Source organism: Ahaetulla prasina, chromosome 2 (assembly GCF_028640845.1).
Source record: "Ahaetulla prasina isolate Xishuangbanna chromosome 2, ASM2864084v1, whole genome shotgun sequence".
NCBI lineage: Eukaryota > Metazoa > Chordata > Lepidosauria > Squamata > Colubridae > Ahaetulla > Ahaetulla prasina.
This window is the reverse complement of record NC_080540.1, coordinates 124,854,175-124,872,736: the sequence shown is the minus strand read 5'-3', so window position 1 is coordinate 124,872,736 and position 18,562 is coordinate 124,854,175. Positions and strand designations below refer to the sequence as shown.

The window sequence follows — 18,562 nt, the reverse complement described above, 5'->3', positions numbered from 1 at the left end:
TAAAGAAGGAAGGAAGGAAGGAAGGAAGGAAGGAAGGAAGGAAGGAAGGAAGGAAGGAAGGAAGGAAGGAAGGAAGGAAGGAAGGATATGCTGTTGTCCAAACTGTTCCCGGAAGACATTCTAGTGCAGGGTCTCGAACCTTGGTCACTTTAAGACTTGTGGACTTTAACTCCCAGAGTTCCTCAGCTAGCTTTGCTAGCTGAGGGACTCTGGAAGTTGAAGTCCACAAGTCTTAAAGTGACTAAGGTTCGAGACCCCTGCACTAGTGTGTTACTTCATATAAGTGGTAAATCTATCACAATTATTTAATCATACTATGAATGCCTTAAACTTTCTGTATTTGACTCCAAAATACTGGCTGTCTTACAGCTTTTTTTATTTTACAATCTTACAGAAAAGGAGCTGCCAGATATTTTATATTTTAAATGATGAAGATTGTATCTTATTTCTAAATATCAGACAAATCAGAATTAATAGTCCTAATCTGGTACTTTGCTACAAGAACCACAGAAGAGATATTACAGTTCTAAACTGTGTCTCTAACCTGAAATTTAAAAAGTAACAGCATCACAATGCTCAAGATATTTATTCTTCCCTCACTACACGGCTATATTTGTCTTTCATAATGGAATAATTTTGATATAGAGATAATGCCATTTCTCTAGCAGAAACAGTTCCATTTTATACTTGAAACAATGCAAATACTTTCTCCTTGCTAAACATACCTCACTTTATGCTGAAAATCTCACCTATGCCATGCTTACCTGTATCCCATAATGAATAATTACAAAGGACGTGCCTTTCCTTGCTAATTATATTCTGATTTCCCATATTATAGATTGATTGGACTGCCTTGTTAGCAATCATTTTTACAGCATTTTTTTCCTGGAATCCTTTCCTTTGAAGTTTGGTTTTCATGCTTATAGATCCCTAGCCTTTTTCTCAGATTCTGACTAATAATTGTTGGCTTTCTCACCAGGCTATATCTGCAACACGGTTATCAAGGACAAACCTCTACAGAACTTACAGTCAAATCAAAGTGATTTGGGCCTGAAAGGGCTTAACCCAGTGGTGGGTTTCAAATTTTTTTTTACTACCGGTTCTGTAGGTGTAGCTTGGTGGGTGTGGCATAGATTGGTAGACGTGGCTTGATGGGCATGGCAGAGAAAGGATACTGTAAAATCTCCATTCCCACCCCACTCCAGGGGAAGGTTACTGCAAAATCCCCATTTCCTCCCGATCAGCTGGGACTTGGGAGGAAGAGAATAGATGGGGACGGGGCCAGTCAGAATTTTTACTGCCGGTTCTCCAAACTATTCAAAAGTTCCGCTACTGGTTCTCCAGAACTGGTCAGAACCTGTTGAAACCCACCTCTGGCTTAACCACAGTCGAAGGAGCCAAGTGTATCTGCCCCCTCTACAGGTTCCAATATAGAGGATACACCTGAGATCTCCTAACCAAGACAATGCCATATTTTGGAACCTTGGAGGCATGACTTTTCAATGAGGGCCTTTTCAATGACTTTTCCCTGCTTCTGAGAAAAAAAAAATTACCCAAATATAATGATGGGTAACCAACTTATATGCCTTCAGAAAGATAGCTAAGATGTATCACTTTCTCCTGGCCTTTGAATCCAAATGATAGCCTCCCAATTCAATACCATTACCTGTTTTGCCATTGCCAGTTTCAGGATAGGCCAAGGTAGGGGCCTGAAACTTCCTGATGATCCCCCATCTCAGGTTCAACCTTGCTTTTTTTTAAAAAAAATCAGTCAAGGTTGGTCAGTTGCTACCAATTTCAGTTAGGAGATGCCACTTTTGGGGCAAGGGAGAAATTCATTAGCTACCAAAGTTTTTCATGAAATGAATAAAGTAAGTTGACCAAAAATATTCACAGAAATATTTTGCATTAACAAATCCAACACCACTCTTTTTGATAACTATATATATTGTATTGTTCTTTTAGCTGGCATTCTAGGATAAAACCTCAAAGAGTGCCTAGCTGAAAACCTTTCTCTTTTCGACATTTAACAATATTTTCCGATGTCCTTGTATTTCTGTCTGTATTTATTCCCATATATATCACTGTAACCAGCCTTTTTGTTATGTCACTGGACGAATCAACAAATCATACACCCATACAAATCTTTTGGTAGTTGGCAGTACACCAAATTAAATAAATAAATATAAATAAATAAAATAGTGATTCTATTTCTATTCCACGCAGTTGGTGGGAAAGTCTGCCAATGGCTCTGTATCCAGAGTTGTTTTGCAAAGGTTTGTTATGTAAACACATGAGAAGAATGCTATTTAGAGATAATAAAGCCTGGACACTTTTTAAACATTGTCATTATTATTGTATGCTTGGAGAAATAGCTTCACTCACCAATTTATACCACTTCCCCTCACCTGCCAGTCCTTCTCAAAGAATGTGAGATGTCGATGTCTACGCAAATAAATAAATGATGTCTTCTGTTTGCATCAGAACAAAGCAAGAGAATCATTTGGCTTAAAAATAAACTTGAAAAAAGAGCAAGGTTATGTTTAATAAATTCACTAAAGAAAGAAAATATATATATATATATTTGGAGAAGAACTAGATGTAGTAGACCACTACATGTACTTGGCTACAGATCTCAATGGAAGGCGATACAATAAAGATAATTGAACAGTGTGTTAAATGTGGTTGGCAGGCATTTGGCAATCTAAGCATAATTTTCAAGAACAACCTCCCCCTATGTCTGAAAAGTTTTTGATCAGTGTGTGCTACCTGCTCTAACATATGTTGGTGAAACATGGACACTAACCTCACAATCAATACAAAAGCTATAAGTGGCACAAACAGCCATGGAAAGATACATGCTTGGCATCGCAAGGCGAGATAGAAAGACCTGCACATGGATTAGAGAACAAATGAAAGTATACGATATCAGCAAGAGAGTAAAAGAATTGAAATGGAAAACGGCTGGTCCCATAGCAAGAAGAACTGATGGCAGGTGAACCAAGGCAGTCATAGGACAGATCCCAATTGATAAAAAGCATCCATGAAAGAGACCTAAAACAATTTGGATCAACGACACCAGCAAGTATTTTGGGCCCAATTGGCAAAAGAAAGCTCAGGACTGTATTGATTGAAAACATGTGGAAGAGGACTTCATCCTGCAGTGAATAGACAATGGTTAAGATGCTATATATAGAAAGCTATTGGCACTTGTAACTGGATCTGTTTGCATTTCTTTTGTTGTTGTTGTTACTTGCAAAGTTGTGTCCGACCCATTGTGACCCCATAGACAACGTTCCTCTAGGCCTTCCTGTCCTCTGCCATCTTCTGGAGTCCATTTAAGCTCACGCCAATTGCTTCAGTGACTCCATCTAGCCACCTCATTTTCTGTCGTCCCCTTCTTCTTTTGCCCTCAATCTTTCCCAGCATTAGGCTTTTCTCCAGTGAGTCCTTCTTTCTCATTAGGTGGCCAAAGTATTTCAGTTTCATCTTCAGGATCTGGCCTTCTAAAGAGCAGTCAGGGTTGATCTCCTCTAGGACTGACTTGTTTGTTCGCCTTGCAGTCCAAGGGACTCGCAGGACTCTTCTCCAACAACAGAGGTCAAAGGCCTCAATTCTTTGGAACTCAGCCTTCCTTATGGTCCAACCAACCAACCAATTGTTGGTTTTATCTTGCCTGTACACCGCCCTGAGTCCTTCAGGAGAAGGGCGGTATAAAAATCAAATAAATAAATAAATAAATAAATAAATAAATAAACTTTCACAGCCATACATTGCAACTGGGAAAACCATAGCCTTGACTATATGCATTTCTACCATAATGCTAAATATGCTTATGGGGAGGAAAAAGGGCACACAGTTCTTCTGTCTTTAGGACTAGATTTTTTCTTTTTTCATTGGCAACTGAAGATGAACATGACCACAACCAAAGTCAACATACACTTAAGACAGTTACTTACACAAACAGAATGATGAGGCAACCCTGGTTGCAAAGTGAGCCTCAGTGCAGCATTTCCATTCTTCTCCATTGCAAAATGCCACACTCATTAGTTCCCTGGAATAGAAGAGCACTAACAGTCAATTTGAAAATGTGGTTTGTTATAAACTTGCCGTTCTGCTTGTTGAAACGTCTCCATTTCCTTCTCTTCCCTTTGCTGCCTACTTGAATGGACACTGCTTCAGTCATGTCTCTGGGAGAATTCCTTTCCCACACCATATCTGCTTCCCATCTACAGCACAGATTTTTGATGTTTATTGCTTAAAAGATAAGACTTCCAAGGCTCCGGCTTTCCCAGCAGAGAACATGATGGTTGCCTGGTCCCCCCTCCCCTTTTGCTTTTTCTGGATCCCAATTTAGCCAGTGAAGTTGGTAAATCTCTAGGTCTTTCAGCAGCAAAATGAAAGAGGAATTTGGCCCTTTTCCCATCCACATTAGAAAGGTTACCAGGATTGATCTTTGACCAAACACTCTTCCTGCTGCCAAGAGATTCCGGGCACCATTTTTAGTGATAGCAAGAAATCACTACTACTGTCAACACCAGAAACCTGAGATAAGCCAGGGGAAGTTAATTCACAGCATTCCTGGTCATTCAGGCTAGCAGTCAAGAGCACTTTAGTTGGTTTTAGCTTCCTGCTCTACTTTGCATTCAGAGAGAATGACTATTCTAGGCCAAATGTCTATGGCTTTCTTCAGTTTTGGGTCTTCCTGTATATAGCATATGGGAACCCATTTGGCTGGAATTCAAATACATATCAATTGAAAATGCCTGGGTTTCCGATAGAGGAGACAAACGTTTGTTCAGACGTCATCCCCATTAAGTGGAAGAATTTAGAGTATTCCCGCTGGTGAAAATATATAAAGCATTTCAGATTCTATACTCCTGAAAATATTCTGTTTTCAAAGTTGGCAAATTAATTTCAAGGTTTGGTGTATGTACTGCTTTTGTTAGATAAACCACGGGTCTTAAATCCCCATGTGTTCTCACTTAGGTGTAATTGATATTGCTGGGCTACTCAGTAATCATTATACATAATGTTTTAGAGTTCACACATTTCATATCTTCTATCAAATATAGGGAGGTGTAGTAGGATTTCCCCACAGCTCCCTGCCTTTACCCTTTCTTTACTCCTAATCCCCACACATTCATCCCAACATGTGCATGCATTTTATAGATGCATGTGTTGAACTTAATTCCATACTGTAGCCAAACCTAGGCCACTTATTAGTTAAGTTATTAAGTTATTTAGAGCTTAAATCTGATACAAAAAGTAAAGCTTCCCATTGCTTTTGTGAGTTTTTCAGAACTATTTGGAACAAATACTGCAAAATATTCTCAGCATATATAATTTCCCCCCAGTTTGGTTTGGAGTGTGTGTCTTGATTATGTTCATGGCCAAGATCCAAAGAACCGTAGGGTGATTTGGACTTAGACATCTTCAACTGAATTACCATATTTTGCTGCAAATTATTTTTGAAATGGATAAGACTTTCAAAACTAAGTTTTTGATATCGCAAAAAAAGAAGAAGCCCAAAACAAACAGAGAAAGTAAAGAAATAGAGATTTGGAAAGCACATTTCAAAAGAATAGAAAATAAGATTCCCTTAAGCACATGTAGGTTTTTCTTTTTATCCCATCTAGTTAGAGCTAGTTGTAAAGAACAAAGAAAGCAAGACTTCTCAGTTATGTCCCACTTGTGACCTTAAAAGAGTCACCTGGTTCATTATCGTAACAAATACAACACGAGATTGGGTGATTTAATATATTGTTGTAGTACATATAGAGCTTGTTCACTTTCCTTCCTCCAAAACCCAACAAAAAGCAAAAGAGCTGATAAGACTCCATGCCAACGAATGAATTCCCAATATGTATGTGACATCATGGAAAAAAAAAGCAGAGAACCAAAAGGAAAAATAGAAACCTAAGCACAGCTGCTTGGGAGGACATTAGCCGAGAGGCCAACATGAGCAATGTTACAATTATTTCAAGGAATGAAGAAATGTTGCGCAACTGAAGTTAATATCAATTTAAATGTTAAATGCATATTTGGAAAACATTGGATTTTCAAACATCTACAAAAGGACTAGACAGGCAGTGCACCTCATCATCTATGCAAGGCCTTTGGAATCTTATGGCAGTATTCTGCTAAAATGTATTCAACCTGAGCAGAGCTATTTTGGTGCTTTATTTGAATATGTTAAGTTCTAAAACAAGCTTAGAATACTATGGCAACAGTTTAACCTCACTCCAAAGGAAATATAATCTGGAGGAAATCATGCCATCACCTACTTAGAATATGCATTTGACTTCCCAGAGTCCCAGATTGTTCTTTTACTCTCACACGCGTACATGAGGAAAAATGTAAAAGTGTTATGACCAGTGGTGGGATTCAGCCAGTTCGCACCACTTCAGGAGAACCGGTTGTTAACTTACTGAGCAGTTTGGCAAACTGGTTGTTAGAAGAAATTATTAGAGCAGAGAACCGGTTGTTAAATTACTTGAATCCCACCACTGGTTATGACCTCTTGCTTGAGTTCGCCTAATTTGATCTGTGACATCATATTTGACATCATATGTCATTAATTGCAAATAGGTAAGGATGAAAACTATTTTTACAGGTACAGAATTCATGGAATAAGTGCTTCCATTAAAACTCCTGGTCTCTTTTCTTCCAGGATTCAAGATTAAAAACCAAAGAGGAAAATTAAACTGAAAATACAAATATTATTCAGTGGAGATGTGTGTGTGTGTGTGTGTGTGTGAGAGAGAGAGAGAGAGAGAGACAGAGAGAGGGGGGGAGCAAGAGAGAGAAAGGGAGGGAGGAAGAAAAGGAGGGAGGAAGGATAGAAACTATTTGGATGGCTTTTTTGGTGGAATTAGTACAGATAATTTAATTATTATGAACTGTAATGTTATTAAAAGGTCTTTTGCAAGTCTCTCAATAAAACCATCTTTGATTGCATATTTATTTTCTTTTTAAAAAGAAATCGTGAAAAGTTTTCCATGAAGACATCAACGGGTGGAAAAGAAAAGAACTGTTTGCCTCTTGGAAGTGGTCCACTGGTCACAATATTGTTGGGGAAAATCAAGAAGCCTGGCTCTGACCCGAAAGTGGAGTTGAAAGCCAAACAAGGCTACAGAAGATTGTGTTTACAGTGGAGGCAGTAGCCAGAGGAAGGCACAGAAAACAACATGTAATATGCTGCACTCAATCTCCTTTTGAGAACTGCCCCAGTCTCAGCTCTTTTCAAGGAGACAGAAGAGGAAGGAGACATCTATGTAACAGAATTGGAAGGGACCTTGGAGGTCTTCTACTCTAACCCCCTGCTCAAGCAGGAAACCCTATACCATTTCAGACAAAGGGTTGTCCAATCTCTTCTTAAAAACCGCCAGCGTTGGAGCACCCACAACTCATGTATATTGCACGAGTCAAAAAGAGGGCTGTGAAAATATTTACAGATCCCTCACATCCTGGACATAAACTGTTTCAACTCCTACCCTCAAAATGACGCTATAGAGCACTGCACACCAGAACAACTAGACACAAGAACAGTTTTTTCCTGAACGCCATCACTCTGCTAAACAAATAATTCCCTCAACACTGTCAAACTATTTACTAAATCTACTATTAATCTTCTCATCATTCCCATCACCCATCTTCTTCCACTTATGACTGTATGGCTGTAACTTTGTTGCTTGTATTCTTACAATTTATATTAATATTGATTGTTTCCTGATTGCTTATTTGTACCCTATGACTATCATTAAGTGTTGTACCTTATGATTCTGGATGAACGTATCTTTTCTTTTATATACACTGAGAGCATATGCACCAAGACAAATTCCTTGTGTATCCAATCACACTTGGCCAATAAAAAAAATTCTATTCTATTTTGGAGGCAAGTCGTTTCACTGATTAATTGTTCTAACTGTCAGGAAATTTCTCCTTAGTTCTAGGTTGCTTCTCTCCTATGTAAATGTGTTTTCTCTACCAGAGACATGTGAAGTCATGCACCATCAAAGCCATAATAACTATTAACAGGAGAAAGCAGTTAATACATGGGAAAAATCCATCTAGAAATTATAGAACAAACATGTATGTTTTCCTCCATAGGCAAATCATAGCTTGTGAACTGATTGTCAGAAGAGGAATGCCATTGGAGGAATGGATTTTCTCTGCTCCCCACTATTCTCACCTTCCTGGGTTTTTAATTTCTAAAAATGTTAAGACATCATTTATCATGGGCATCTACAGTTAGAATTAGTGTCAGCCCTACAAAGTAGACCAGACTAAGAAACAGAAACCATGCTAAAAATTGGACTAAAAATTATTTTTATTGGAACAGCGATGGTAACAACATTTTGCAAGTTCAAACATGCTTCCTCTCCTCTCATTTCATATGAATAACTGGGAGGGAGGCTGTCTGAGGCCTCTTTGTAACTCTCTCTCTCTCTTAGTATGGGCTCATGTCATGTTTCTCTGATTGTAGTCATGGTAACAGATCATCCTTCTGTCCATCAGGGCCATCCTCTCCACTTTCTATCAACAGCATTGAAGTGGTGTGTACAACTGGGCAATCAAAACCCTATCCTTTTTTTATATGCTGGTATTGCATGTGATATCTACTAAAAAGGGGAAAGGCTTCAGTCACATGGTCATACCCACACTATTGACCTCCTGTTCATGGATAGCCCTGATAGTCATGCATTCCTGTTGTCTGATCTAGTTAGGCCCAACTTACATGGGATATATTAAGTTCATAGCAGAGATGAAATGCATACTTGTGGATAACATGAATGCTTAAAGGCACTGAGACTCTAGAAAGAGTGCAGAGAAGAGCAACAAAGATGATTGGGGGGTCTGGAGGATAAAACTTATATAGAATGGAATTGGGTATGCCTAGATAAATGAAAAGATGGACTAGGAGTGACATGATTGCAGTGTTCCAATATCTAAGGGGCTGCTGCAAAGAAGAGGGGGTCAACTATATTCCAAAGCACCTGAGGGTAGGATAAAAAGCAATGGATGGAAGCTAATCAAGAAGAGAAGCAATCTAGAACTAAGGAGAAATCTCCTGATAGTTAGAACAACTAATCAGTGGAACAACTTGCCGCTGGAAGTTGTGAATGCTCCAGCACTGGAAGTTTTTAAGAAGAGATTGGACAACCATTTGCCTGAAATGGTATGGGGTTTCCTTCCTGAGCAGAAGGTTGGACTAGAAGATCTCCAAGGTCCCTTTTATTATTCTGTTATTCTGCTTACATAAAGAGAGGGTTGTTTATTTATTATAGAATCTTTATAAGGTGATTTAGATAACCCATTTAAAAAATACAAGTATTGTTAAATATGCATAGAAACAATCGCAGCACTGAAAATGATGTATTAGAAAAGAAAATAAGTTCTGTTTAGAGCACAGTTAATTTAAAAAAGCTGATTTTTAAAAGTCGGAGTAGAATTTTTAAGAAGATAATCAAGATAGTACTATAGAGACATCCCTTGAAAAGAGGCTCCAGAGCTATACAATCACCATTGAAATAAAGTACTTTCTCACAAAATGGAATATGACCCTGCTGGTATTTATTCAGTCCAGTCATATCCAGTTGCATATATGACTTGATGTACATTTTATGCTACATTTGTATTGGCTTTAGAATTGCCTGTTATTCCCTTGGAGGGCTGAGTCAGTGTTCTGTTCTTCACAGAGTCTTTTTTGGGGGGAGGGAAATGATGGTCACATTTTATATTAGATTTGTTTTTGTTTCTGTATGCCTCCTAGTTCCTAGACACAATCATTCCCGGGGTGGGTTCCACTTACCTTTACTACCGGTTTGCAATGGAACTGTGTATGCGCTTCTGCACATGCATAGAAGCTTCCTGACGACATCCGGATCAGTGGGTAGAGCCTCCTGCCAGTTTTACTACCGGTTCTTGTGAACCAGTCTGAACCAGGCACAACCTACCACTGAATCATTCCTTTGCTCATACTCCATTAAAAACTAAATAGGTAAAGTATGCCAGGAGCCTTATCAATGAATACAATCTTAATCCCCCTAGTCAGGCTTTAGTTAGCTACATTATCACTGTAATGAGCCTGGCTTAATTTCCCTGCTTAAGTACTAAGCATTTATTAGGCAACCAAATTTTAATCCTCATTGTCAATTTTTACTCAATTTCTTACAGTATAGTAAGGTAAAGGTAAAGGTTCCCCTCGCACATACGTGCTAGTTGTTGCCGACTCTAGGGAGCGGTGCTCATCTCAGTTTCAAAGCCGAAGAGCCAGCGCTGTCTGAAGAAGTCTCCGTGGTCATGTGCCTGGCATGATTCAATGCCAAAGGTGCATGGAACGCTGTTACCTTTCCCTATTTTTCCCTACCTGTCCCTATTTTTTCTACTTGCATTTTTACGTGCTTTCGAAACTGCTAGAAGCTTGGCAGAAGCTGGGACAAGTAACGGGAGCTCACCCGGTTACACGGCAGCACTAGAGATTCGAACCGCTGAGCTACCGACCTTTCGATCGACAAGCTCAATGTCCTAGCCCCTGAGCCATCACGTCTCCTACAGTATAGTAGTGCCTATAAAAAAAAAAACTTGCCAGCTTGATTTTCTTTCTTCATACAATGAGGACCCAGATTGTTGGGGGCAATATGGGACTCCATAAACTGCTTAGAAAGGGTTGTAAAGCACTGTGAGTCTAAGTCTAAGTGCTATTGCTATACAAGCAAGGCATACCAAATTGTTACCTTATCCCATAACCCAGCCTCTGAGCAAGTCATTATTCCATGGCCCTCTATCTAACAAGATGATCTTTACTGCAATCTGCAGTCATAGTTATACCTGTTATGAAAAGTGCCTTGTTGTAAAATAGTACTATACTAACTTTCCTGCATCACTAGTTGAGTTGAACAGCCTTGTAAATCTTAATAAAGTAAACTAAAATTGCAACTAGTGAAGGCTTCTTAACAGAAACTCTGAATGAGTTTATCCACCTTCCTCCTCCTCCTCTTTGTCTTCTTTTTTCCTCCTCTTCTTCTCTCCTCCTCCTCTTCTTCTCTCCTCCTCCTCCTCCAAAATGCCATTGAAATGGCACAAATGAAAAATGCTGGAGTGATGCCCTACCAATTTTTTTTCTTTGCATGTGTAAAATAGAGGGAGGGAGAAAATTATGTTACATCAGGAACTATGAAAGTTCAAACAGAGGGAAATTTTATGAACACTCCTGCTGATCAATTGATTAATTAATAGTGTTTCTTGCTTATTCTGTGTTTTGAGGCAAGCCAAACAGAAGATGGTTGAAGAGTGACTTCAAAGCAGTTATAAGCTTCAAGCTTGTTATGTGCTATGGAAGTGTTCTCAGTGTGAACATATTTGCAGATTAAACTGGCTGCATTGATTTGTTATTCACAGGGAACACAGTAAGAAAAGCTAAAAACCCTAATAAAGACTTCTCCACATCTTCTATAAACTGTACTTCTCTCCCAGATTTCCAGATATCACATTGTCCATGTTACCTGGAGATTATAGGAGTAACAGTTCAAAACATGTGGATGATGCCTGGTTGGAAAGGCTGATTCAGAAAAAAAATATCATGACACTTGGATTGATATAAAATCAATGCATTTTAAGTTCCCAAGAGAAAAATAAAGAGATGCAGTGTTCATCTGGCAAAGGAGCCAACTTTTTCATTTTGCTTCTAAAGAAAAGTCAGCCATTAGCTGGGGTTATTTTTAGTGGGGTGGAGGATTTTCCTGATCCAGCTGAAATACACAGGCAAAGTAGTATCATAAGGGCAGATCTAGGACCCATTATATTCAGAAGGAGCAATATAGCTCATGGTGCAACCGGAGCAATCTGGAACTGAACACACTCAAAACCATAGAAATGGTGGTAGACTTTAGGAGAAGCCCTTCCATACTTCCACCTCTTACAATACTAGACAACACAGTATCAACAGTGGAGACCTTCAAATTTCTAGGTTCTACCATATTGCAAGATCTAAAATGGACAGCTAACATCAAAAACGTCAAAAAAGGACAACAAAGTTCATGTTCTTTCTGCACCAACTCAGAAAGATCAAACTGCCCAAGGAGCTGCTGATCCAGTTCTACAGAGGAATTATTGAGTCTGTCATCTGCACCTCTATAACTGTCTGGTTCGGTTCTGCAATAAGACAGAAACAGACTTCAGAGGATAATTAGAACTGCAGAAAAAACAGTTGCTACCAACCTACCTTCCATTGAGGACCTGTATACTGCACGAGTCAAAAAGAGGACTGTGAAAATATTTACAGACCCCTCACATCCTGGATATAAACTGTTTCAACTCCTACTTTCAAAACAACACTATAGAGCACTGCACACCAGAACAACTAGACACAAGAACAGTTTTTTCCCAAACGCCATCACTCTGCTAAACAAATAATTCCCCAACACTGTCAAACTATTTACTAAATCTACACTACTATTAATCTTCTCATCGTTCCCATCATCCATCTCCTTCCACTTATGACTGTATGATTGTAACTTTGTTGCTTGTAGCCTTATTATTGATATTGATATTGATATTGTTTATTTCCTGATTGCTTATTTGTACCCTATGACTATCATTAAGTGTTGTACCTTATGATTCTGGATGAACGTATCTTTTCTTTTATGTACACTGAGAGCATATGCACCAAGACAAATTCCTTGTGTGTCCAATCACACTTGGCCAATAAAAAAATTCTATTCTATTCTATTCTATTCTATTCTATTCTATTCTATTCTATTCTATTCGCATCAACATTCCCAGTTAACAGAATCCTAAAACAATGGGAACAGAATCCAAAGCCGCTGAGATCTTGCTAAACATCCAATTCCAGGATGAGCAACCACTTCCACTGTGGGAGTCAATTTTGTTAATAATTATGGATTTTTGTCTGCAGTATATGAATAGTTTTGAGAGGGAAGATAGAAAAAAACGGTTTCTCCCATGAAACTGGAATATGGTTTCTAAGCAGAGGAAACAGCACTGAAGTAGATGGAAGATTCAGAAGTTCAGCATAAACTCAACTACCATGCATGGTTTTCTTCTGGAGAATCTCTCAGTATAAAAACAAAATCAGGCATGAACTGGCCTTTAGAAAAATCAGGCCACCAGTTGAGTTCAGTCTCTAGTTCAAAAACTGTTAAAACGATTGTATTGCCCTCCTACTACCAAAAGCTGGAAATTACATAATAGCTCTGCTGTAATTCCCTTTTAATTGTGATATTTTAATTTTAACGCCTGTTTTATAACTCAATGAAAAACACATGTTACGTGCTGAACACAATCCAGCCTTACCAGATCCCAGAGGCCAAGCTCGTCACAGGGATGTCTTTTAAAAGATCCCTTTTGGAATGTTATTTTGAACTTTGAGAAATGGCAAAAGTGCTTTTAAACATCGCAGGTCTCTCGGGAACATCAAGGTTTAAACTTAGTACAAGATTTTTTAATTTTAAACCATCCCTTAAAATAGACGATGTAAAATTTGGTGGGAATTCTTTTAGAAGCCTAAATGGGCTGAACTGGAAGTGACACTTGGAAACTTTTTTTTCTTTTCTTTTTTTGACAAAGACACAACACTCGTTTTTACTGTTAGTTTAGCCTGAACTCATTCAGGGTCTAATGAGGCTGAATGATCCTGCCTCCTCCCCCTCCCCACCACCACATGACTACACTCATCTCAGCCATTCTCCTCTGAGATTTTCCAAAAAGAATAAAAAGAACTTACTTCTTTCAATGACAGGCGCTCTATGACAATAAATGACAAATTGATCTTCTCCCCTCCCTGTCAATAGCAGTTTCTGAGAAGCTATCTTGGAGGCACGTAATAATTTTTCCCTTATTAAGAAAAAGTTATTTGAGGAATTTTTCTCTCACCAAGGAAAACATATAAATCCTTCATATCTTTTTCTACACCTTCCTGCATGTATTTCTGTGAAGAAGAAAGTTTAATTTCAAGGGGGGAAAAATCCCTAGGGGAATATTATACTCTACAGCAGCTTGAGACACAATATAGACAAGCTTTCCTCTGGACTAAACTTTTTCTAAGTTTCTCAGGGAAAAAAAAAAGGAAATTGAAAAATAAATCACAATCCAATTCAAGGACTCAGAAGAAGGGAATCCCAGCTTGTCAGCATTCATCTTCCCAACTAATTCCCTTTCACTATACTCACAAAGGCCAGCAGCAATGAGACAGAAGGAGCAGAAACATGAGGAAAATTTGATGGCAATTTTTCCTTCCTCCTCTCCTGTTTCCAGTTGCAATTGCTGCCATAGAGATGTGCACTTGTATTAGTTGTAGAAATATTTATTTATTTATTTATTTCGATTTTTATACCGCCCTTCTCCCGAAGGACTCAGGGCAGTGTACAGCCAAGTAAAAATACTATATAAACATTAAAAGAGATTAAAAAACATATTATAATGTGGCCGAAATATTAAAACAATTTAAAATCTTAAAATATAAATAACCCCAATAAAATTTCAATCCAGTCCCGCTTGAATAAATAGGTGCGTTTTCAGCTCACGAAAATAAAGACCATTATTCCTGGACTTTGTGCATTGACACCATTCACCATAAATAAATAAATAAATAAATAAATAAATAAATAAATAAATAAATAAATTGAAAAAGGAGGGATGACATCACAATTTCCTTTCCTCACAGGTGTAAAAAGTTGTGAAATGTCTTTGAGGAGTTGGAGAAGCTTCAGGAGATGGAATGTCAAGGGAGAGCCAGGTGGGTTTTTCTTTGAACAGTTTTTAATCCAAGTCAGAAAAGAATTAGTGAGGCTTAGGAAACTTGTCTCTTGTTTGCAGAACATCTTACTTTCACCCTATGAGAACATCACTGGCACTTGTAGCAAAGGGACACACAGGGGACATTTCTTCTATTCTACTCTTTGTACTTACCCCACTCCTTAAAAGTACTTGAAAACAATCTGCACTCCCCTTCAAATCTGCCAGTCTCAAAACACTGAGAACCAGAAACAAAAATCTGTGGTGCCCCTTGAACTGCTATAAGTTCTGTAGTAACAAAAATCCACTCACCTCCACTTCATGCAAAAGTGAACTAAAATAATCGCTTCCACCATGGTCCATTTACTATAATGTCCTAACTTCATATTGTGTGCATTTCTCTGATTTTACAAACAACAACGCAACCATCCCCCACCTAAACCCCCAGTTTCTAGGTTCAAGAGCAGAAAAGGTATCAAATATATTCTCCTGTAGAAAGACGTGGAGCTCAGCAACCAGGAATCATGGTGATGTAGGATCCCCTGCAATTGGGAATAAATATGGTGTACAAATTGTGGGCTTTAGGATTGGATCAGAGCAAGCAACCAAGGCTTCATTGTCCACTTGCCTCCCATTTTTTCCATTTGTGATGGATATATTCTTCTTCACTGCCCAGTAGTAATGCAAGATACAACTTCCCAGTCTAGAGATACTTAATGTGATATAAAGCCTGTCCTCATTAAGCCTGTCCTAATTAGGCACTGTAAGAGTTGGATGGTTTTAGAAGATGCTGTGAATTGGTAGTAGGGAAATGACCACAGATATCTGCTAGTCAAGTGACCCTTCCATATCATTCTTTACTGGGGCTTTGAGTTAGACTTAATTTGAAATATAAAAGTAAAATCTGAAAGTTTGACTCCTGTTAATTTCATGAATATATTTTCTGGGCAATACCACAGAAGTAGTTTGCAATTGCCTTCTTCTAGGATGGGCTCTTCACTTCTTTTTCATTCCCAGTATATCCTATAATCCTGGGATTTCCTGGTGGTGTCCCATCAAAGACTGAAGCAGAGCTAAGTTGACTTAGTTCTTCAAGGTCAGAGAAAACCAGTGTTGGGAGCAAATGCTGCCATCTGGTGTGGATTAAACTGAGATTGGTTTGCTAGTAATTTCGAACAATGAGCAAAACAATACTGAACTTCTCATGTAAGAAATGGCTTATTACTAAGCCTAAGACAAAATGGAGAGCAGACGATGCATGTGAAAAATGAGACTTACAGAAGAATGTGAAACTAGTATCTTACAATTCAAGAGGGGAAACAATCCTTTGGGTTGAAGGAAAAAGAAAAAAGAAAAAACACGGATTGGCTTATCTGAAATGTGACTGGCAGGTGAAGAAGGACCCAGCCAATCTATGAAAGGAAATCATTTTGTAGATTGGGAGTGGAAAGATGGAAATATAGAGATTTCCCTATTTAACCCCTGTTCATCTTTTATCCCGTATTTTGAACAGTAACATTATGCTCCAGATTGTCCTCATCCCAGTAGCTTGTCTGCCAAGGCTGTTTGTCATTTGATTTGATAAAGCCACCTTCCCACACCTCAAGTTCCCCCCACCTCCCAGAGTAGCAGATAAGAGAGGGAGGCCTCACTTCATTTGCCATAAGGCCTGAAGGAGAAGCTTGTTTGGGAAGCTGCCATTGATATCTGTGACAGGTGTCAGCTTTGCATGGAGTTGCCAGTAGATGTTAACATGGCGCTTAACTGAACATTATTCTTGCCAAAGGTCACACAAAGTAAAAGTGTGTGTGTGTGTTGTGTGTGTGTGTATGTACAAATTCATATGTATATGCACCAACAAGGAACTATTTGAGATATCAAATAGATATCATTAACAATTATCCTGTCCTTGCTAATATCATTATCTCTTGCCATTCTTACTGCCTCATTCTTTCATTGTCCGCCTCTTATGAAAACATAACCTTCGGCTAAAGATTTGCAGTCTTAATTTTTCTCCTAAAACTTATTCTGTTATAAAGTATAGTTTCTACATTATAATGTACAATTTGTACATAAATCTGCAATAAAAGAATTATAGCAACATGTGCTGCAATTGTAGAATAACAATAAGAGTATCTATTTGTCTAGTCTAGTAGCACAAACTCCACAAAATGTCATCAAAACCACAAAAGATAAGTTACCAGTTTATAAGCTGCATATTGTTACAGAAAGAAGGAAAGTATTGTCAGAAATCCTATTATGATTTTTTGTTTTGTTTTTGCCAAATACAACTCTGTATTTGTTCTTTTTCCCCCATCTAGACATTTGTGGCTGATAAAAACTATTATCTGTAATGAAAGCCCTGAAAATGTTTTCCGAGTTGTGGAGGCAACATAGCGTATAGTACTCATGCTCTACACAGTATTGTGCTTCTTATCTCTAGATAAAGTTACATCAAGGCTTTCTTTAGATTCCCTCTTTCGCACCACTTAGCGATCAGAAATCAAAGTAGCAGGATGCAAAGTATTTTTCACTCTGCAGTGTCCACAGAACAGCATGGTTGATTATGACATGAACTAAGAGGACCTAGAAGCAAATTATAAAGAAAACAATATTTCTTTTATTGTGGTTGAAAGTAAGAGGCCGAATAATTTATTGTGAAGGTCCCTCATGATTTATGCAAAATTTTAAAGTTGCAAGCTATCTTCACAATATAGCAACCGAATTGTCATTGGAAAATAGGGACACTTGAAGAATTTTTAAAAATAGAAGATGTCATTAAGAACATTTCCACCAACACTAACACTAATGACAGCTTTTCCATTATTTTAGTGTTAAATGTTTGTTGTATCTTCTTTTTTGTTTTTGTTTTTGTTGTGTTTTTTGCATTTTGTGTTTTATAATAATTTTTTTTAAAAAAAAAATAACATTTCCAATATACATAGGAAGACACTACTCAGTATGAGCAGGTTATATAAACAAGAAGCCAAGTAATCTTCTCTTTGATCTTGGATTCTGTAAATGTCTAAAACTTGTCTGTTTTTAGATATAATTAATTGTTTTGCTAAAGGACAATATACGGTAATCTTAGTGTGAAGAAAGTAATGCTAAAGCTATTTTTGAAAAACCCAGTTTAAATTTCATACTGCTGAAAAAGTTGGATGTTCCTCATGGATCAATTTATAGAAAGCCTTGGAGCACATGCTATCATATCTGTCCCATGCTTTCATGAAAGGCACTTAGTTGTTTCAATCTTTCCATCTTGGTTTGCATGGATGTTGTTTTAGTTACTTTGGTAAGAAACTATTTATTAGATTTATAGCTTGCGTTGTAATTAGGAGCTCAAAACTGTGAAAGTAGCACTTCCTCCTCTTATTTCCCTCCACAAAAACAATGCTCTGGGGTAGTCCGAGCTAAGAAAGAATGACTAGACCAAGTTATCTAGTGCAGGGGTCTCCAACCTTGGCAACTTTAAAACCTGTGGGCTTCAACTCTTAGAATGGCTGGCTGGGGAATTCTGGGAGTTGAAGTCCACAAGTCTTAGAGTTGCCAAGGTTGGAGACCCCTGTTCTAGTGAGCTTCTGAGGCTCTGTTTAAACATAGATGTCTCTGTTTGCACTCCAATACCTTACCCACTCCATCACACTGTCTTTTATTGGAGGAAAGAGACAATCATGGTTTCCCTTAACTGCATAGCAGTTTCTAATGCTATTTGGTATAACTTCTTTTTCATATTATTTTTCCTGGTTTGATCCATGGGATTATAACACTAGAGCTAGAGAATATCTTTCTCATCTGGCCATTG

The 18,562-nt window shown here is 38.1% G+C and overlaps 1 protein-coding gene across 3 annotated transcripts in view; it reads right to left on the bottom strand.

The window, feature by feature from the left end:
• MYOCD (myocardin) overlaps positions 1-18,562 on the bottom strand; it is a 157,139-nt gene that overhangs the window by 54,387 nt on the left and 84,190 nt on the right. Inside the window, exon 2 of one of the 3 annotated variants that reach the window (XM_058173174.1) lies at positions 3,960-4,054. The exons of the other annotated variants lie outside the window; for them this stretch is intronic. Coding sequence (XP_058029157.1) covers positions 3,960-4,047 — 88 coding nt within the window. The 5' untranslated portion in view covers positions 4,048-4,054. The remainder of the gene's footprint in view (positions 1-3,959; positions 4,055-18,562) is intronic. 3 annotated transcript variants of the gene reach the window in all.